The sequence below is a fragment of the Trachurus trachurus genome, assembly GCF_905171665.1.
Source record: "Trachurus trachurus genome assembly, chromosome: 11".
NCBI lineage: Eukaryota > Metazoa > Chordata > Actinopteri > Carangiformes > Carangidae > Trachurus > Trachurus trachurus.
In genome coordinates, this window is record NC_139904.1 from 4,261,130 (window position 1) to 4,284,376 (window position 23,247).

General features: G+C 43.2%; 1 protein-coding gene across 1 annotated transcript in view; it reads right to left on the reverse strand.

Annotated features, from left to right (window-relative positions):
• Positions 1-6,735: 6,735 nt before the first annotated feature.
• Positions 6,736-23,247, reverse strand: part of LOC310993850 (transmembrane protein 74) — a gene marked incomplete at both ends in the record, with an annotated part of 35,795 nt that continues 19,283 nt past the window's right edge. Inside the window, one exon of the mRNA XM_083982333.1 lies at positions 6,736-7,373. Within this exon, the coding sequence (XP_083838459.1) occupies positions 6,736-7,373 (638 nt within the window). The remainder of the gene's footprint in view (positions 7,374-23,247) is intronic.

Sequence of the window (23,247 nt, forward strand, 5' to 3'; positions counted from 1 at the left end):
AACCTCCGACTTTCATTCTTGATCAATGAAAACATTCTTGGAAAATGTTTTCACTTTCGTCCGTCTTGCGCCTGTCCAAGAATTTCACCGTGCACGCGGAGGCTCACGGGCAATGTAGTGAAAACACTTTGCTTTCCAAAACTCCTCGTTGTCCCTTTAAGGGGATATTGTGTAACTTCTCCTGTTATCTATTCATGAAAATCGATTATTTGGTTCTTCAGTCTGTTTTTCATTAAAGGGACAACGAGGAGTTTTGGAAAAGCTAAGCGTTTTCACACTACATTTATGAGCCTCCGCGCGCACCGTAAAATTCTTTTGACCGGCGCAAGACGGACTCATGTTTTCATTCATCAAGAATTAAAGTCAGAGGTTCAAAGAGGTTCACATACCGTCGTAGTTCCGACCATAAACGGCGATTCAGCTGCGTTATTCTCATGACTCGTTGCGAAACCGAAAGTAAAAAACGCTGGTCGGCTCGACCAGCATCTCCGCCACCACTAATAATAACAAAATAACGATAGAGACAGAACGATATATTTATCGAAAATGGGCCCATTAACAAGTGTGGGTAGCGGAGATTCATCCACATTAACGTGAGACTTTTTTATAACCGAATAGAAACTCCTCGTTGTCCCTTTAATCAATAATCCCCCCATCAACAAAGTGAAGTGTTCCTTTCAGCTCTGAATGAGCCGTTCATATCATTCATATCTCCATGGAGCGGGTAAGCTCGGTGCTGCTGCCATGTGGTGTCGCCATGTTTTTACGTTCAGTGGCAGCGCGACGGTAGGAAACCACGGAAACTCAGCGGAGACACCGGAGCTGTCGGCTCAGGTGGAGGTGGCGTCTGTGAAAAGTCACCGCGGTAACCACGGTAACGCAGTGAGGAGGAATGGAGCGTTACACTGATGCTGCATTCACCTGCAGTCGGGCAGACGGCCGTCGCTAACAAACCAGATGTCATTTTAGTCACAGAAGTCCAGAGAAAGCCGGTAAAACAATACCACATCGCCATGACAACATATCGTCACGTGTATTGTTTTGCCTCGTGCTGACGGACCACTTGTTTACATAGAGGCTTGTTTATGCCGTTACGCGCAGCGGCTGTCGTCCGTCTGCCGTCTGCCCAATTTCACGTGAATGCAGCATGAAAAATACGATTGAGTTGCTTGAGATATACAACCACAACGCTAGATGGGAGGAATTCCTACACAATGTTCCTTTAAACAAAATAAAACAACCTTTTTTTTTTTTTTTTAGCTGCTTTTGTGCTGCTGCAGTGTTGAATGTAGAGGTGTGTTTCTGCTGGATGTGCATGTTTTCTAGGCTTTTATATTTAGTTCCACATGTTGATTTATTAACACTGAGTTAAATGAGAGGTAGTAGTTGCTAAAGCTGCTTTTTTTTTAGCTGTAGTTTTATAAACTACTGCCAGACTGAACTACATCTCAATACGTCCACAACAACCAACCACACCCCGACTCTTAACCCACCGACCTCCTCACTGATCCAATCCCATTTCCTGCTGCAGCTGAATCATTACTCTGACTCCATTCATGGACATGAGTGTGTGCGTGTGTGTGTCGATGAGTGTTTCTGCAAGAGGCGCACATTTTCTGCACGAGCCGGAGTGATTCATGGTGTGTCGGTGTGTGAGTGTGACTCGACTAAGTGTGTGTGTGTGTGTGTGTGTGTGTGTGTTCATTACAGGTTTGATTTTTGTGTCCCTTGGTAAAACAAACACAGACTCCAATTAAAGCAGCAGCAGCAGCAGCAGCAGCAGCAGAGTCTCTGACGACGCTGCAGAGTTTTAACCCTCAAACACCTCGACTGCTCTCCAACCTGTCACTCAGAGGCTTAACGTACATGTGTGTGTGTGCGTGTGTGTCTGTGTGTGTCTGTGTGTGTGTGCGCGTGTGTGTGTTTTCAGATTGGTCCGAGGCGTCGGTCGAGAGAGAACTGATGTCAGGTTTTAGCCACAGAGACCAATCAGAATTGAATCAGAGAGAAACAGAAACAGAGAATCTGAGAGCAGTTGTTGGATTGTTCTCTGATGTTGCCACGGAGACGCACGCCACTGTCAATAAAAGCTGATCAGTCCCACACAACCGTCCCCACGGAGACAGACAGAGCTGCTCTTAACTTCAGGCCGACTGCGGCGAGTTTCAAGTGATCGAGTCCAGATTCAAACAGAACGTTTCGATTAAAGCTCCTTCAGAGTAAAGGTAGATGTTTGCGTTAAAGCTCCTTCAGAATAAAGGTAGATGTTTGTATTAAAGCTCCTTCAGAATAAAGGTAGATGTTTGCATTAAAGCTCCTTCAGAATAAAGGTAGATGTTTGTATTAAAGCTCCTTCAAAATAAAGGTAAATGTTTGTGTTAAAGATCCTTCAGAATAAAGGTAGACGTTCGTATTAAAGCTCCTTCAGAATAAAGGTAGATGTTTGTATTAAAGCTCCTTCAGAATAAAGGTAGATGTTTGTGTTAAAGATCCTTCAGAATAAAGGTAGATGTTTGCATTAAAGCTCCTTCAGAATAAAGGCAGATGTTTGTGTTAAAGATCCTTCAGAATAAAGGTATAGATGTTTGTATTAGTCTAAAGCTCCTTCAGAATAAAGGTAGATGTTTGCATTAAAGCTCTTTCAAAATAAAGGTAGATGTTCGCATTCAAGCTCCTACAAAATAAAGGTAGACGTTCATATTAAAGCTCCTTCAGAATAAAGTGAGTTTCTGTTTCTAATTGGAAAATAAATTAACTGATGATAATAATTTTTAAAAAAAATGAATGAATGCATGCATGAATGAATGAATGAAAACAAATTCTGATTAAAACTGAATTTTTCACTTGTGGAAACAGAATTAGACAAACACCATCACAACAGAATAAATGAACAGCTGCTGATTAAAACTAATGAACCCTGTGATGAGATTGTCTTGGTGAATGATCAGGATGAGCTTCGTTACATAAATCACCTTAAATCTCCTCCATGCTGTTAAAAAGTCTGTTTTTTTATTATTTGCAGCGTCTCTGAAAGAAAGTCAGAGTTTAAACCTCGAATAACTGAAATCAACAGAAACAAGAAGTTTCTGTCTAGACAGAGATTTCATCTACAGGTCTTTAAAAACAACTCTGACACAACTCAGGTCAGACGGCAAAGAAAAACACCAAACACCTCAGACGACAGATTCAACTAAACGTAACATGATGTTTATCTGACTTCATCAGTCCTACGGTGGCCCCGAGGGCTCAACTCACTGTAGCTGGAAAAAAGAAAATACAAACTCAAATTTAGAAACAACATCAATAGTTTGACAAAACCTCCACAACACAACAGGAAGTGTTTCTGGGGGACACGATAAAGCAAGGGACCAGTCACAATAGAGTGAGGGACCAGTTACATTAAAGTGAGGGACTGGTCACGATAAAGTGAGGGACCAGTTACGATAAAGTGAAGGACCAGTCACGATAAATTGAGGGACCGGTCACAATAAAGCGAGGGACCGGTCACAATAAAGTGAGGGACCAGTCACAATAAAGTGATGGACCAGTTACGATAAAGTGAGGGGCCGGTCACAATAAAGCGAGGGACCAGTCACAATAAAGTGAGGGACCAGTCACAATAAAGTGAAGGACCAGTTACGATAAAGTGAGGGACCGGTCACAATAAAGCGAGGGACCAGTCACAATAAAGTGAGGGACCAGTTACGATAAAGTGAGGGACCAGTCACGATAAAGTGAAGGACCAGTTACGATAAAGTGAGGGATCGGTCACAATAAAGCGAGGGACCAGTCACAATAAAGTGAGGGACCAGTTACGATAAAGTGAGGGACCAGTCACAATAAAGCGAGGGACCAGTCACAATAAAGTGAGGGACCAGTTACGATAAAGTGAGGGACCAGTCACAATAAAGCGAGGGACCAGTCACAATAAAGTGAGGGACCAGTTACGATAAAGTGAGGGACCAGTCACGATAAAGTGAGGGACCGGTCACAATAAAGTGACATATTGATCAGATGGACTGTTAACTTAGCATTAGCCTTTAGCCTGGTCCCTCACATTATTATGCCCTTCAGAAACACTTCCTGTCCTGTTGTGTTGTGAGTTTCTTTTTGTCAAACCAATGCAGTTGTTTTCTGAATTTGCAGCACGTTCAGTCTCTCACTGTGTGTTTTCCTCGGCTGCTGTGAGTTTGTCCCTCTGGGCCACCGTAGTTTACACCTGTTTAATCACAGTAATGAGGTGAGAGAGTGGAGGAGCTTCTATTGATCCACAGTAGTAACACCAGTCAGTCCTCCTCCTTCCTCCTCCTCCTCCTCCCCCTCCTCTTCCTGTTGTTTCTCTCTTTCCTCTCAACATCTGCATCAGTCTCCTCCTGAGTGTGTTTGCTGTAAACTGAGCGTCGCTGCTCAACCACAAAACCTAATTACACCTCCTGTGGTCGCTTCTGTTTGTGTTTCCACTAATCGTAGCTCATCACCTCCTCCTCCTCCTCCTCCTCCTCCTCCTCCTCCTCCTCCTCCTCCTCCTCCTCCTCCTCCTCCTCCTCTTCCTCCTCCTCCGCCAGTTTTATTGAACTGTTTTTCTTAGGAATTCAAAGAGTTCATGAGTTTTTTCTTGTAAAAAGCTTCATTTGCTGCAGTGAAACAGTTTCTAACCTAAGAATAATGACGACATCACTCCCTAGTTCATAGTTTGTTTTTTTTAATAAATATCCCAGTAAACCAGGATCCAAACAGAGTTTCCTCCTCCTCCTCCTCCTCCTCCTCCTCCTCCTCCTCCTCTCTCTGTGTGAAGTGAGTCAGATGTAAACATCGTGTTGAAGTTCAGCCTGAGTCATAAACTCCAGTCACAGTCACAGTGTTGACGATCCTTCGGCTCTGAAACGTTTCACTCTACAAAAACAAATCATCAATGAACCAGCAGAGATCAATAACAAAAGGTTTGACTGTGTATCTGTGCTGCGTTCAGGGCTCAGTCGGTTTTTCCTGGTTTCGTTTTTGAATATTGTGGAAACGTCTTTCAAAACAGATTCAAGATCTTTCCGGTGTCCCAGCTTTCGTCTCTGCGGCACCGCCACACAAACGTAACGCGCCCCGTAACCCGTAATCTCTGGTTGATGACAGATAAGACTACACAGATATACACATGGTTGGTAACATGGTAGATGATAAATAACCTTATCCATCGCTCCATGGATTGATTTCTCACCGACTTTGTTGGAAACAAATGCACATGGAGGAGAGGAGGGTTAGAGACACAGAAGGAGGAGACACCGCACCTGGAGAGGTCAGATTTAAATGTTCTAATCATCAAACATCCGCCGGACACCTGAACGCAGCACAGACATCTGATGTTATTGTTTATAGATGAATCAGTATGAAAAAAAAAAAAAGAAACACCTTTTCCTTGATATCCTTCCTACTGTTTGTGTGCAGTGCATTCTGGGTATAATGGTAATGTAAAGTAGAAAATTTCCTCTGGGAAATTTTGATAGGACCACGGGGGGCTATTGGGGGCATACCACCTCTGTCAACATGGGAATCAAACCCACGATCTTAAGGTCAAGACAGAGCTGATCAGACAGACACATGATCATCTTTCACTGAGCTCTGATATGGAGGAGCTGTAACCACATTAAGTCACCTCTGTGCTGGTGTTTGTGTGTGTCTGTGTGTGTGTATCTCTTTAATCACATGAAGTTACCTGTGTGTGTGGGAGAGGAGTGCGCGCATACGCGTGTGTATGTTACCTGTGTGTTTTGGTGTGTGTGTGTGTAACTGTAATCACATGAAGTTACCTGTATGTGTTGGTGTGTGTGGCTCCAGGTGGATTGTTTATAAACCTTAACGAGCTCTGACCTGAGGCTCAGAGGTTACCACGGCAACTTGAGGTGGTTGCTAGTGACGATAGGGGCCCCCCAGGCTGAGGCAGACAGAAACATCGAGAAAAAGAGCGATTTTCTGCACTGGTCTCACATTTAGGCTTATTCTGACAAAAAGGTAACTCCTATCAGAAAGAAACACAGACCATCATCGCTGTAAGGACTTCCTGAACGATTTGGTGTGATTTTGGTGTTTCTACAGTAAATATTTTGGAGACTTTTGCGAGTTTAAAACAGGGGTCCGTTCTGCTTCTCTCAGAAAATCTTTGTATTGGAGTCAATGAGAAGCAGAGACAGACGTGGCCGCACTTAGAGGCTGATAATTCATATTCTGTAAGCCTCTCTGATATTTTGAGCACATGGTGAGAAACAGAACAAGTTTGTCTACAAATTAGGAAAAAATCATGTGTGTAGAGTGTACATTGTGGCCGGGAGGAGTGTGGAAAGAGAAAAAATCTGGAATTTTTCTGGGCTCTCTCACACTCTGACCGATGATGTCACGCACTCTGACACGAACATTCCGTCCAATACACACCCATTTCATTATAATCTCATAATTTCTCCCAAAATGATCATGGTCATTGATCAGGGATTGATCAAAAACTATATGACCTATCAAAACGTGGATTAATACACCAATACACAAGACTTGTGTCTACTGTTTAAAGTTCAAATGAAGTCTCTAGGTGAAAGTATGCCTGAGCAGTAGACATTTGTAAAACTCCAATGATTGTTCTTTTTAGTAATAGAGGGCCCCAATATAAAACTTTGCTTAGGGCCCCGTGGAGGTTCGGTCCGGCCCTGCATCACAGCATCAGAGTCTGGATCTCCTCGCTCCTCCTCCTCCTGGGACTCAGCTCAGTGCCTCCACCTCCTCCTCCAGGTGGGAGCTGGACCCGGTCCTCAGGCTCATGGACCCATAGAGGTTGGCCGCGTGCTTGGAGAAGGCCAGCGCCTTCCTCCTCATCATCTCGCCCTTCCACATGGAGACCATGAGCAGCGTGGAGAGCAGCACGCCGCCCAGCGTCAGCAGGCACAGCCCGGCGATCACGCAGCGGTCCAGGTGGGCCCCCACGCGCGCCTTGTCCCGCTCCAGCCGCTCCATCTCCCGCGCCGACACGCTGTCCCGGTCCGGCACGCGCACGTCCCGCGGCACCGCGTAGGACACGGTCACCAGGGAGATGCCCGTCACCAGGCACGAGACCGCGATGATGAAGCCGTAGTCCACCGACTTACCGGACGCTTCAGAGGAGAGGTCTTCATCGGAGAGGAGGTAAAGTTCTGGGATGTCCTCCTCCTCCTCCTCCTCCTCCTCCTCCTGCTCCTCCTCCTCCTCCTCGTGCAGTCCAGTGGAGGAGGTCCGGATCGGTCTGCAGGTCTGCGGACTGGTCTCTATCAGCTGCACATCATCCTCCTCCTCCTCATCATCATCCTGGAGCCTGCAGGAGAAGGAGGTCTCTGTCCATGGTGCTGAACCCGCTCCTCCTCCTCCTCCTCTCTGTTTCTCTCTCCCCGGGGAGGAGGAGGAGCAGGAGGACTCTCTGTGATCAGGCTGATGGTGATGATCAAAGTGCAGCAGCTCTAGATCCGCCATGTGGACCCGAGCCGGGGGGGTCCGGGGGGTCCAGCCCATGCGCACGTGCGGATCGATCGACTAAAAGCTCCAACTTCAGCTCAGTTCAGTTCAGTTCAGTTCAGTTCAGTTCAGAGTTTATTTCTCACATAAATGTAATGCAGTGAAATGTTAACAGTCAGCATCCGTGCAAAAAATAAACATACAAGACTGACACACATCACTTCAGCTCAGTGATGCTTCATGCGCTCCGGTGCGCACGTGCAGAAAGTGGACACCCCGGGTCTGAAAGTGGACAAGTCTGGAAACAACAACTCCCATGATGCCCGAGCTGGGTGAACACGGAGGAGGGTTGGTCCCACTCCCCAGCAGCACTTTGTCTCTCTCTCTGTCTCTGTCTCTCCTCCGGAAACACGCGCTGCTGGGTCGTTGGGGTTCCTCGCGCGCTGCGGTCTCCGGCTGTGAAGCGACAGCACCTGTACTCCAACAGCTCTTCTCCCCGGCTCTTTATGCTCTTCTCCCCGGCTCTATGAGTTCCACACCCCGGCTCTTTATGCTCTTCTCTCCGGCTCTTTATGCTCCTCTCTCCGGCTCTTTATGCTCCTCTCCCCGGCTCTTTACGCTCCTCTCTCCGGCTCTTTATGCTCCTCTCCCCGGCTCTTTATGCTCCTCTCCTCGGCTCTTTCTCCCCGGCTCTTTATGCTCTTCTTCCTGGCTCTTTATGTTGCACTCCCTGGCTCCTTATGCTCTTCTCCCCGGCTCTATGAGTTCCACACCCCAGCTCTTTATGCTCCTCTCCCCGGCTCTTTATGCTCCTCTCTCCGGCTCTATAAGCTCCACTCCCCGGCTCTTTATGCTCCTCTCTCCGGCTCTATAAGCTCCTCTCCCCGGCTCTTTATGCTCCTCTTCCCGGCTCTTTATGCTCTTCTCTCCGGCTCTCACAGCTCCTCTCCTGTCTTGTCTGTCACAACATCTATTGCATGTCTGTCCGTCCTGGGTGAGGGATCCCTCCTCTGTTGCTCACCCTGAGGTTTCTCTGATTTTTCCCTGTTAAAAGGGTTTTCCATGGAGTTTTTCCTCAGTCGATGTGAGGGTCTAAGGACAGAGGATGTTGTTACGATGCCATGTAAAGCCCTTTGAGACAAACTGTTTGTAAAAACGGGCTATACAAATAAAATTGCCTTGCCTTGCCTCTCCCCGGCTCTTTATGCTCCACTTCCCGGCTCTTTATGCTCTTCTCCCCGGCTCTTTATGCTCTTCTCCCCGGCTCTCAGAGCTTCTGTCTTCCTGGCTCTTTAAACTCTTCTCCTCGGCTCTCTCTGTGCTCCATCCCCCGGCTCACTGAGCTGCTCTCTCCGGTCTGCGGCTGCTGCTGCTCCCCGGTCAATTAGAGAGACAGACACACACACACAGAGAGAGAGAGAGAGAGAGAGAGAGAGAGAGGGAGCTCGGCTGTCAGACCCCTCCCTCCCACGGACCGAGCTCCTCCTGCAGCTCGTTACCCGGCAGCAGCCTCCGTGTTTCCCCGGCTGCGCTGCACTAATCAGATGAGAGGCAGCGGAGATGTTTCACTGTGAGCTGCTGCTCTGTGTCTCTGTGTCTGATCAACAGCATCAACAGCGGAGGAAGGAGGAAGGACTCACTCAGTAATAATAAGAAAAGAACTGGTCTGGGTTGCCAGGTTGGAGAGAAAAATCCATTTATTAAAGCTCAGTCAGCACTCAGTGATTAAAATTCATCCTGAGGGAATGTGCATATCTGAACCAGAGATGATGGATGGTGATTAATCCGATAGTTGTTGAGACAAATCACCCAGAACCACTGATGCTGCCTTCACTGGACTGTTAGAAAAGTCAGGAAATCATAAAATCCTCATGGTTCATCCTCTGAGGAGGCAAGGCAAGGCAAGGCAAGGCAATTTTATTTGTATAGCCCGTTTTTACAAACAGTTTGTCTCAAAGGGCTTCACATGGCATCGTAACAACATCCTCTGTCCTTAGACCCTCACATCGACTGAGGAAAAACACGGATGAAGAAAAGCTTTGACCTGCTGGTTGTTCCATAAAGTCACAGTGATGCATATTCATCCTGAGAGGAACATTAGTATCTGAACCAAATGTTGATCATAACTGGAGCAACATTGGAGGGAGTAAAATCAGAGGCAAGGCAATTTTATTTGTATAGCTCGTTTTTAAACAGTTCATCTCAAAGGGCTTTACATGGCATCACAACAACATCCTCTGTCCTTAGACCCTCACATCCACTGTGGAAAAACTCAATGGAAACCCTTTTAACAGGGAAAAATCGGAGAAACCTCAGGGTGAGCAACAGAGGAGAGATCCCTCACCCAGGACGGACAGACGTGCAATAGATGTTGTTACGTAGCCGCGCAGCTAACAGGGTTACTCAAAGTGGGACCCCCAGGGGTCCTTCAGATGGTTCAAGGGGGTCCCCAACACTTTCTTGAAATTTTAGGACTTTTTTCTAGAATTCTTTACCTTTTTTTTTTTTTTGAGAAATTTTTACCACTTTTTCTAGATTTTTTAAAAACTTTTTTTGATAAATTTTTTCGTGAAAACTTTTACCTTTTTTTTTTTAGAAAATTTTGAAAAAATTTCTAGATATTTTTTTTTGACCACTTTTTTCTAAAATTCTAAATTTCTCTACAATATTTCCAAAAATTCACCCCCATTGGCTCTAATTCGAATGTACATTGACTAAAAAAGTACCGTTCTTCAATCTCAGAACAAATATTTGTGTATTTCTGGTGTTTGCTGGGGGGTCCGTGGTCTAATTTGTGTCAATTTAGAGTCCTTGATATAAAAAACTTTGAGAACCACCGTTTTAGAGAATAAACAAATTTGCAGCTTTAAATGCAAAAAAATAGTCAGTGAATTGATTTTGGTTGAGACCCTGCAGCCAAAGATAAACATACAATTCCACCGGAAAAACAAAAGGCTAACTCTAACCCGAAGCAACATATTCCATCATGCACTGCGGTCACGGATCCCCGTTTTAATTACGCAACATAATACGTAATTAACTGTATTGAATTCAATATATAGTGAGTAGGGAGGAGGGAATGAGTGAGTGATGTCGTTGGTTTCTGAACCGTCTTTGCTGCATCAGTTCTCCAGAAGGTCAAAGGTCAAGGTTCATCCGCAGGACCGTAAACTGAGGTTTTAAAAGGACAAATTGAGTGTTTTCATACGAGCGATTTGATTTTGATGCAACCTGGCAACCACAGGCTGCTCAGAGCAACAACTGGAAGTGGTTTTTAAACTATTGATAGAGTCATTGATCGATCGAAACCTATAAACATGATTGATAAGAGATGCTTTAATGACTTTGACTGGTGCTCGTCCCTCCTGAAGAAACAGGAAATGAGCTCATTACAGCGTGAATTAGCCTGTAGCGGGAACAGCAACGGTGCCGTGATTTATGTTCTTATTGATCGCTGAGGTCAGAGGTCAGAGCAGGAGTCCTGTCGCCGGGGCAACAAGTCCTCCCATTAAAGCATCGTGGTGAGGAAGTGTTTTTTTTCTCCAATGAAAACCTTTATTCAGCATTTAGAAAAATACAGACAGCATGTAGCCTACATAGAAATAGACACTGAGTAATAATGAGATGATAATAAATAAATAAATAATTATATATGCAATTTGAAATATAAAAAAAATAAAATAAAAAAAATAAAGCTTTTTATCTTCATCTTATTTTGGGGTTTACTGAAAATGACTCTTTAAAGTGTCGCAGTGTGCGCTCACTTTTCTTGTTTGACATTAACTCCAAAGTGGCCATATAAAAATTCAGTTCTTCTGTGAAGATATTAAAGTTAGGTTGGAAATCTTCATCTTGTGGATGTGGAATTTACCTATCAAAAGGTTTATTATAAAGCATATTGATTTATTTATCATTACATTTTGGTTTCAGTTTCAGTTTAGATTTATTGTAGATGAACTTTTCCATGTCCCAACACAAAACACAAAACAAATGCAAAATTGTCTCTGGCTCATCTGGCTCACAAGATGTGCACTTTTAATTCCACTTCAGCAAATCTAGAAATTGACTTGTTACGAGGGTTGATTCTGATTCTACTGTATGTAAGGAAACTCAAACGTCCGAACCAGATGACAGTCAGATGGACGGACGGCGTGATGTCATCGTCCTCCTCTGCAGCCTCATTAATCACTGCAGCTTCGCTCCGTCGTTAACGTGGTTATCTCTGTAATCTGCACTCAAACAACAACAGCACTGTGACAAAGAGACGAGCACAATGAGGAGGAGGAGGAGGAGGAGGAGGAAGAGGAGGAGGAAGAGGAAGAGTGAGGAGCAGGATGGGGGGAGGGGAGGAGGGGGAGGGGGTGTTGGCCCATTTTCAGAGCAGCTCGGTGCAGCTGGAGAAAAGTCTCTGCTGTTCAATCAGAACCGTGTCCAATCCCATCGAGCTGCTGCAGCTCCTGGCTCCAAACCGCAGCTCAGCAGGAACAGAGGACGACCAGAGGAGACCTGGTCCTGGTCCTGAACCTCTGCAGCAGTTGCAGGTCCTGGTCACTAAATGCCTCAGTACCTTAGTAGGCCTACTAGGTTATCTTACTTCCTGTGTATCCTGCATGGCGGATAGTGAACAGCGGTAGCAGTCGCCTTCGATTATTTGGTTCTTCAGTCTGTTTTTCATTAACCAGTAATCCCCCCATCAACAAAGTGAAGTGTTCCTTTCAGCTCTGAATGAGCCGTTCATATCATTCATATCTCCATGGAGCGGGTAAGCTCGGTGCTGGCTGCCATGTGGTGTCGCCATGTTTTTACGTTCAGTGGCAGCGTGACGGTAGGAAACCACGGAAACTCAGCGGAGACACCGGAGCTGTCGGCTCAGGTCGAGGTGGCGTCTGTGAAAAGTCACCGCGGTAACGCAGTGAGGAGGAATGGAGCGTTACACTGATGCTGCATTCACCTGCAGTCGGGCAGACGGCCGTCGGTCGGTAACAAACCAGATGTCATTTTAGTCACAGAAGTCCAGAGAAAGACGGTAAAACAATACCACATCGCCATGACAACATATTATCACGTGTATTGTTTTGCCTCGTGCTGACGGACCACTTGTTTACATAGAGGCTTGTTTATGCCGTTACCTGCAGCGGCTGTCGTCCGTCTGCCGTCTGCCCAATTTCACGTGAATGCAGCATGAAAAATACGACTGAGTTGCTTGAGATATACAACCGCAACGCTGGATGGGAGGAATTCCTACACAATGTACCTTTAACGAACAATGAGAACATACAAGTAATTCCTGAACTCAAAAGATCAAGATTCCTTGTGGATAGAACATGACAGAACACAAATGAATGTTCGTGACCAGATATTCAGGTTAGAAAAGGAGCAACACAGGCAGGTTTTTGGTGTTTACATGGCCGTGCACAACCGGGTTATTGCTGATATTCCAGCATGTAAACGTCTTTACAGCACAAGTAAGTGTGTGTGTGTGTGTGTGTGTGTGTGTGTGTGTGTGTGTGTGTGTGTGTGTGTGTGTGTGTGTGTGTGTGTGTGTGTGTGTGTGTGTGTGTGTAACTGATGTGGGCGTGATCCAAGGCTGTTCCCAGGTCTGCAGGCGATAACGGACTGATCCAGTCAGAGCTTCATGTTGTTGATGTTTGTGTCTTTAATGACTAAAAAAAAATCACAAAAACAGTTTATTTTTTCATTTTGAGAAGATTCACAGGCTCAAATGTAATCAATACATTTATTGATAAAGTGATTAATTCAAAAAACTGCAGCAGAAAAGACGATGATGTCAGACGATCAGTGATCATTAAAACCTGATCAATATGATTATCATGTGTTTTCATATCCAGCATCACTTCACTGTTACCCTCTCTTAAGTATCAGTGAGTTTTAAAGGGATACGGCAACATTTTTTTTTCCGTGTCTTGCCTCACTCCTGAGTCCATGACCAGCAGATAGACACCATCCTTTCGACTGTGCGTGCAGTAACGTATCGCCCGTAATTAGCTTAGCTCAAACGCTGGAAGTGTATAGGTAGTGTTAGCCTGCCTCCACCTAAAGTCATCAGAGAAACTCTTCAGCAACTCTAAACGGAAACCGGCGGGCCGATCTTCGTCTCAGAGCTGACAAAACTCTCCGGTAAGGCATCTTGAGCGGTCAAATGCCGCTAACGGGACGAGATCGGTCAAAACGGAGGGTTCAAGCATAGACGGTTTATTTTCGTTGAAGCTAGCTACATCGAGGGTAGGTTAGTTTCCTGTTTCAAAGTAAAAGCACAAATTCTATCGTCTTGTTTTTCTGTATGTAAAGGGCAACGGGTGTTTTATTTTGTGAAAGTAACCGGAAGTGCGTTGGTCACAACGGCTAGCTTGAGTAGCGCCGAATTCGTCCGGACAAAATTGTAAACAGCTGGTATTTAGACAAATTAACGACACACTGCTGATCTAAACGGCTACTTTCTCACCTAAACATGTTTGAAATGTGGATAAAGTGATATATTTACAGAGTTTAGAGCTAAAATGAAATCAGCTTCTGACTGCTGGTTTCGGCTCGGGTAGGAGGCAGGCTAACACTACCCATACACTTCCAGCGTTTGAGCTAAGCTAATTACGGGCGATACGGCTCTATCTCCCTTGTTACTGCACGCACAGTCGAAAGGATGGAGTCTATCTGCTGGTCATGGACTCGGGAGTGAGGCAAGACACCAAAAAAAAAAATGTTGGCGTATCACTTTAATGAAGTGGCTGAAAATGAACATGATGCTGCATCATTAACAACACACACACACACACACACAGACCTGGAGGCGGCTGCTGGCTTCATGTTCAATGTGACTCAGAGCAGATGATTTGATTATTAGAGCTTATAAATCAAGTCACGATCATTTAAATGATTCTAATTGATAAACGTATTGATCATCCAGGTGTTGATCAGCTCCAGATGTATGTTTAGGTGCGTGTGTGTGTGTGTGTGTGTGTGTGTGTGTGTGTGTGTGTGTGTGTGTGTGTGTGTGTGTGTGTGTGTACAGTATGTGTGTGTGTGTGTGTGTGGTTCCGTTCCCCATGAGGCGTTTGTTCGTGTCGTGTGACTCTGTTGTTGATGATGTGAAGTGATGTGTCGTTTCCTCCAGAGTCGCTCCAGAACCCGGTTTATTTATTTATTTATTCGCGCCGGCCGGCCGGGCCCAGTGTGGCATTTTACTCTACAACTGACGTATCCGCGGCGACGCCAGAAAGAACACGAGTGGAAGCTGCTATGAATAGACGATGTGGAGCCAGGAGCTGCCGCAGAGAGACGTCGGCCCCAAGGTCGGCCCAGGACACGAGTGACTCAGACAGACACTCTGCTGCCAGAGGGCGAGTGGACACACACACACACACACACACACACACACACACACACACACACACACACACACACACACACACACACATACACACAGAGACACACACACACACACATACATACACACAACCACATATGTCGGCTCCTATGGCCGAGTCAAGCTGCCACTTCAACCTGAGCTGAGTCTCATACAGACAGGAAGTGAAGGACGAAGGTCAACCAGGTGACCCATCACACACACACACACACACACAGACACACACACACAAACACACGTGCACTGATTATCCCCGTCCGTCCTAAACATCCCATAATAAGCACACAGAGTTTACACATCCTTTACCTGAAGCTGCTCGACTCAGATTCAGACTGAACTAAGCGTCGTCTGAGGCTCGTTACAATCTGTCTGGAGACACAGTTCAGTTCAGTGTGTGTGTGTGTGTGTGTGTGTGCATGCGTGCGTGTGTGTGTGTGCATGCGTGCGTGTGTGTGTGTGAGACGCCAGATTGTGTGAACAGTTGTTATGTCATATTTCTGATTTCTGAACTCTTATTTGTAGAATTCAGACGTTTTGCGAAAAGCAGGCAAGGACACACAATATCTACACTATAGGCTACTACACACTACACACTGAACACTAGGTTACATGCTGTCATTCCGGCATCCCACCATTTAGACATACCACCACTCCCTTCTGTAAGACATGCTGATAGAGGAATACCCACATGGTTGTGTGTAATAATTACGCAGCAGAGTGCAGACAGGGACTAGCTGCTCTTTTTACTAAACTTAACCAACTCCTTTCTTCATTGCCTAAACCCAACCAGTGCAAAATCTTTTGGGGAAAGAAATACGCTATTAAAGGAATTGTCAGAAAGGCAGGATGTTTAAAAAAAAAGAAAGAAATACCGTCATTCCGACCATAGGAGGCAAAAAATGTTGAAATGATGGGACGTTTGATAGATAAGTGTTGCCATTTAGACAATTAGAGGCCTATGTCGGACTGGTGGGATGTCAGAAAACACCTGTTAGCCTGTGCTAGCTGTTAGCATCACAGTGACACACTCCACAGCAAAGCTAGCAGTTAGCCAGCTAGCGTTAGCCACATGATTAACAGTGAATGAGCTAAGGTTAGCATGCTACTAAAGCATCACTAATGAAAACAGACATGTGACGATTCATGCAAAACCGCTGATGCGCGTTGCCTTCAGGGACAGTTTTTCATCAACAGTCTCTGCATTTCCCTCTAAAACAACTCTGTCTGGTAACGTTGTGTTATTATCTCATAGCGTGGTGAATGTGCAGGTCACAACTTGTCCACCAGAGCGTTGTGGAGTTGTTGGATTGTGTATTTGATGAGTTTGATGATGAGGGAAACCAAGAAATCCCATAATGAGCCTCCGTAGCGTAGCTCTGAGCAGCTCACGGCTCTGCTCCGCCGTTCTAAAAATAGCTTGCACCGACAATTAAAGGTAACGAACCTACTGCTATGACTATAGGGATTATGGTAATGGGCCAATTTGCCAAAATGTTGAACTATCCCTTTAATATATAAAAAATAATATATGAATCAATACATGTAGCTACGTGTTTGTGTGTCTGTGTGTGTCCTGCTGCTGTCAGTCAGTCCAGGTTATAGACTGGACCCAGTGCTGCACTCACTGTTATGACCGACCTTGAGTTACTGTGAGAGTGTGTGTGTGTGTGTGTGTGTGTGCGCGTGCGTGTGTGTGTGTGTGTGTCTCAGTCTCAGTAAATCAGAAGGTTAAAGGTGGTTTCATCTCTTTACAGCAGTGTTTTATTATGCAGAGAGAAGGAAACGCTGCTGCCAACACACACACACACACACACATTACCTCTGATTTACTGAGCTCTGTGTGTGTGTGTGTGTGTGTGTGTGTGTGTGTGTGTGTGTGTGTGTGTGTGTGTGTGTGTCTCTGTGTGTGTGTAGCTGCTGGTTGTGTAACAGCAGTATAACTCAGAGCAACAGCCACATTTTATGGTTAATGTCTCTGTGGAGACTGAAACTGAGCCTGTGATGTGTGTGTCATATAAATTATATATGTTCTATACGTCACACGTGTTCTATGTGTCATATGTTTTATATGTTCTACAGTATGTGTCATATGTTTTATATATGATCTATGTGTCATACGTGTCACATGCTGCAGAGACGCCGTCATCAGGCTCAGCGTGTAAATATTCATGAAGAACCTGCAGAGATTTGATCCCACTGTTTCTACCTGCGACACCGTTATTCTTCATTTCTCTGTTGAAAGTCACTTTACACTTTGATCCTGTAACAATTTCCCCTTTAAAGAAATTACATTTTTTTTGAGCACTGTAGCACTTTATTACACTGTATTATATTTTGGTTTCATTGTGTCCTCAACCCATCCTAGCACAACTCCATCAAGAAACCCTGTTCTGGTCTTTGCATTGCTGCATCTCCATCCATTTTATCCATCGTAAACAGTTAATCTCACCTAAATGTATTAAATTGAACTATACTTCCTGTTTTTTTGTTGTTGTTTTTTTTAGTAGTGTCATGTTAATTGTCTCTCTTTGTAGTTTTATTGTCTGTTGGTTGGTTTCTGTTTGGATACGTTTGGATACATTTGTGTACCGATTTTTGGGTTTCTTGTGTTTTTCCTGCTTTTATGAATTATGTTGTTATGTCCTTGTTGTTTATTTTACAGTTTTTCTCAATCGCTTTGGTGCTATTCTCAGATCAGAATGAAAGTTCTCATAACTATTAGTTCAACCTCCACAACATGTAGTCATTTGTCCACATCATAGTAGCAGTTTCTCCTTCCTCTGAACAAATTGCAAATGCTTTTGGACATGTATCAGTTGCTCTCATACAATTCTCTGCTGTTTTACAACATTATCATTTGTATGTCAGTCAAAATGAACTCTACTTTTGAACGCTGAATAGTCTTTCCCTATAAAACTAATAGTCCTCATTTCATTGCTTGAGTCATTACATACAAAATTGTTGAACTAGTTTTCAAAATCTGTCAAACTAATTTTAAATGTTGGGAGAAGCACTGTGAAGTCAATTATTCAAACATTTACAGTAAGGAACAACAGGTATGTATTCAGCACTAAACAATCTGCACTGCTGTCATTGTGTCAGGCATTACTGTAAGATACAGTGGGACAAGAACTTTTTTACATTTACATTTAGACTTACACGGTACTGCACTACAGCATTTTATAAGTAGGAAGCACTTTGACAGTATTGTACACTACAGTAATAATGGTTGATGCAGTAGGCATGTACTATACATTACTGTAATTTTACTCTGCATCACAAAGGATTACAAGACAACCTCACAGAGGTGGAAGAGACTGAGCCCATTACAAACAATGGCATAAGGTTGAAAGAGATACAATGTAAGGATGACATTACTGTATCTTTGGGAATATTGAATCTGTTTCAATCGCTACAACTGACAGAGTGATGTAGATGAAAATGTGACTGGAACGTCTGGATGCAGGAATGATTTACAGTACTCTGTAGGTTCAGTTACTATATGTACTGCAACATTGTTTACGTAAAGTTGTACCCAAAGAGTGTTTCTTATGTTTGTTGTAGATGACTGTAGTGTATTTTTCCTTTGCACAATGCTGTGAACAAATCAGAATTGCAAAGAGCATATGCAGTAGAAATGTGAAACATACATATTCAGTATCTCCACTAAATACAGTAATGTGTAACTTTACTGTAGTTTTCACATGGCTGTACAAGTAGTGTATAGTGCTGTCTTGAGCATTTTCAGGTATCATCACTTTCTGCATTGGAAAACACTTAGAGAATAAAGTGTCCTAATGAAAACATGACAAAGCCATTTGACTGTCTTGTTCATAAACGATGGTGTCAGGACTTCTCATTTTGACGACACTGACAGTTTCATTGACATGAGTACTTGCTTTTGAGGGATGGACAATCCATTTTGAGCAAGTGACGCGCTTTTGCAGGTCATCCACTAGGTTTTGCAGTTTGCAATAATTGTTCTGAGAAATGCACTAACTGTTGTGCAAATGTTAAGAGTGATGTGAGAAAAGCACCAAAGCGACTGAGAAAAACTGTAATGGCTTTTAACGCCTTGCCAGGAGGACTACAGTCTGAAACTAACACTGGCACTTTTACATTTAGTATGTTCATTAATGTGCACTGTCCTCCTTAAACAAATAAATAAAATTAAAAAAATAAAAATGTTCGTGGTTATCTGCTGAGTCGATTGTTTTATTTTATATATTCTTTTTTTCATATTTTTCTTTCTTTCTTTCACTTTCTATTTAGTGTCAACTTTTTTTTAGGTTATGTTTATTACCCAGAATCATCATCATCATCATCATGTTTATTCACACACACACACACACACACACACACACACACACACACACACACACACACACACACACACACACACACACACACACACACACACACACACACACACACACACACACACACACACACACACACACACACACAACAACAACAACAACATAGCCTACTTGGTGTGAATCAGGTCTCCCATTGAAGCTACTGTATAAAAGCTTATTGAGGAGCCTGGATACATACAACACAAAACAATACAAAACTAACAATTGACAGACAACATGGACCCCTTACGCACCATCAGGAGCTTTTTCAGAACATATAAAAACAGTTAGCAATAAAATTTACATTCAATTTACTGTGGATGAGATGCTCAATGGTTGCAGCTTATATATGAATTAAGCAGTTTAATTTTTAGCTTTTTCTTGAAAGTGGAGATGGACTTCTCCACCTTCAAGCTCTCATCTAGCTCGTTCCAGAGCTGCGGCCGTCTGCATGAAAGAGACAGTCTAGTTCTTTTTAATCTTCTTTTTTTCCCCCAGTAATTAGGTGTTTTTTCCTGGTGTCATAGTATGCCTGGGAATCGGGGGGGTTGGGGTATGGGGGAGGGATAGGTGTCTGTTTTTTCTGCTTTTTTTTTCAAACAATTTGAAAATATGAGTGCTGTTTTTTGTCAAAATAATAAAAAATATATGTTAAATAAATTTAAGGTGGACTGGCACAATGCACAGAGGCTCAGCAGGTGGATGGAGGCCGAGGTGAGGCGCTGACAGGGAGGGAGGAGACAAGAAAGAAAATATTAACATGTATTTATAGGTGCAAATAGAACATATACTACTAATAATATAGAAAACACTGATCAGATTCACTTATTTGACGTTTTATTTTTGCTTTTTTTTTAAGTTTGTGCTTTTTTTTTGAAGTTTGTGTTGAATGTTGTTTGAGTTATTCATTAAATAATAAGAAATGAAAGAAAAACAGAGTTAAGACAGTCGCTGTGTTGACAAAACAGTTCATTAAAAACCTGAATGCAACTCTTTTTTTGTGTCTTTAAACATTTCCCTCGTGAAAACTGGAAGAATTCAAATCTATCAGTTTATTCTGAGCTCAGTCCTAAAAACCTGAACTGGATTATTTCTATTTATCCACAGAGAAAAGTCAACATCTGATAAACTTCATACCAAATTAAATGAAAACACCTCTCATTAGTCATTACAGCATCTGTCTCATGTGTTGTCAACAGAAAATTAATTACTGTAAGTGAATTTATGGTTTTTAAGTCAATAATAATAATAAACTCAGTCGGTGCTGCAGTGACACAGTTTATCCTGCAGGTGGCAGTAAAACTCTTCCACTTCCTCTTCATCCTGTTGCTCAGGTGTGAACCAGGTTAAAGGGAAGTTTCATCATTCTGTTCATTCACAGCTCAGTAAATGAGACAGAAGCTCTGGTCATGTTTTCATCAGGACGTTAATGTGTTAATGTTTTTCAGATCAAAAAATAAACTGAACTCTAATAAACCGGCTCATTATCACACAGAGAGAGACTGGTTCTTCTGTTCTAACTTTGTCTCACATGAACAGAAACACACACACACACACACACACACACACACACACACACACACACACACACACACACAGATCAGAGCTAAAACTATCTCTGCTCTGTGTGTGTGTGGTTGTTATGTAGTTATGTAATTCCCTATTGTCCCGTCCGTCCACCTGTTGCCAGGATGGACGGCCTGTTGGCAGGATGTAGTAGTTATGGGATGGACGGCCTGTTGGCAGCCTCATGCAGAGCCGCTGCTACAGTGAGTGAAGCGAGGTGTTGGCGTGAGCGAGCGTCACTGTTCTGGGATCAGATCTGCACAGTTGGTGAGGAGGAGAGAGTTTCCTCCTCCACAGAGTTGGAGCTGACGATGCGTTCACATGTCGCAGGACGCAGCGGGACTCAGAGTGTTGGTGTTGGTTCAGGCTGAACTGCAGCAGGAAGCAGAGCAACAGGAGCAGGAGCAGGAGCAGGAGCAAGAGCAGGAGCAGGAGCAGGAGCAGGAGCAGGAGCAGGAGCAGGAGCAGGAGCAGGAGCAGGAGTAAACACTGAGACTCAGCTGCTTCAGAACAGCTGCAAACATCTGTAACATCTGCAGCTGAATAAAGATCTATCTATCTATCTATCTATCTATCTATCTATCTATCTATCTATCTATCTATCTATCTATCTATCTATCTATCTATCTATCTATCTATCTATCCATCTATCTATCCATCTATCTATCGTTCTATCTATCTATCTATCTATCTATCTATCTATCTATCTATCTATCTATCTATCTATCTATCTATCTATCTATCTATCTATCTATCTATCCATCTATCTATCTATCTATCTATCTATCTATCTATCTATCTATCTATCATCTATCTATCTATCTATCTATCTATCCATCTATATATCATCTATCTATCGTTCTTTCTATCTATCTCTTTATCTATATATCATCTATCTATCCAGGGCCGTAGCCAGGATTTTTGAAATACCGAGGTCATAGTCGTGGTGCGTGGGGGGGTGGCGTCAGAAATTTGGGGCAATTTTATATTAAAAGGCTTCAATCTGGTGCACTTTGACAGATAAAAACTACACACATCATATTAGATTAATGCCAATTTTTTTTATCATCACTAGTGATCATCCAGAGAAGACCCAACTTTACTGAATTCTGATGAGAACACACCACCTATTATAAACAGTAGACTAGCTCCTCACATTCGTAGCAGCCACAGAGTAGCAAAAATATTATATTATAAAGTTTAATTCCAGCTCGAAAAAAAAAAGTCTGAAATGCAATGTGAAGGTCCTGGTTGTTAACATAAAGATTAACAGGTTTCTAGGGTGAAGTGTGCACTCTTTTTTTTACCATAGCTATAGCCTACTATTTTTGGGTGACTTCCTTCTGGAGCGTCAGCTGTGTTCCTCACTTTGAAACAGGCCCAGGAAGTTTGTTTGCTTTTCCTTATAGTTACCACAAACATACATCTGACTGCTCCTTGTTGCAGCAAATTTTATTTAGCTATGTAGTATTTCACATTTCTATGCATATTTTTTATTAGTAAAATATTGGTGTCAAACTTCATTTCGGTTGTATGGTCTTCTTTGAATGGGAAAATATGAAGAGGTCTAGGTGAAATCAAAATGAGCCAAAAACAGTTGTATTTGGATGGAGTGAATATTATGACACAGGCTATTAGTGAAATATAGCCTAATTAGTTTTCCAAAGGTCAAATTCCACCTGGACATACGTATCTCTGATAATAAAACAGCTGCAAAATTGCTCAGGTTCATTTTTTTAGCATCTACTTTTACACAGTTAGCCTACACATTACTTATTCATTTGCCTGATATCCCATGATTCAAAGGTAGATTTTACTCTAATGTGATTTTTGTTATTATTCTTACTAGGCAGAGATGAAAAATTTACATTTTCTACTGTAGCCTACTCCAGACATGTCTGTAGTAATCTCACCGGTCTTAGCTTTCTTTAAATCAATAAATAAAAAAGACTGAAATAAAACTAATGGTTGCCTAAACTTTACACCGTATGCTCTTTGTTAAATCTGTCCAAATTTTTTTAGAAACAATTTCACAGTCTTTGTTTGTGAAATATTTGTGCTCGTGCACCACATATGCTCACATCTTGTGCATCTCCTGGGGGCTAAGCCCCCCTGTCCTTAAAACTTAATGACGCCCCTGTCTGTAAACATAAAATTTATCATGTCACTGTGCTTTTCACATAAAGTTGATGGAAGAATTGACAGTGCAGATGCCCCCTCAGTATAGTATCTGCAGGAAAGAGGTCTCTGCTCTCCCCCACTTAGCTCAACTAGTGCATAGTGCAGGACACAGACAGTAAACGGCGCTGAATTGACGCTATTAAACAGCTGTTTTCTCCGCATACATGAGGTTCCGTCCCGAAATAATACAGCGCTTCAAGTGCACGTATGTACGAAACTTTTACAGTGTAACAACTGGTTGGAAAGAGCAGTTTATCTAGAGCCAACTCACTCAGTAGCCTTCTCCTCCATGCACGCAGGCTC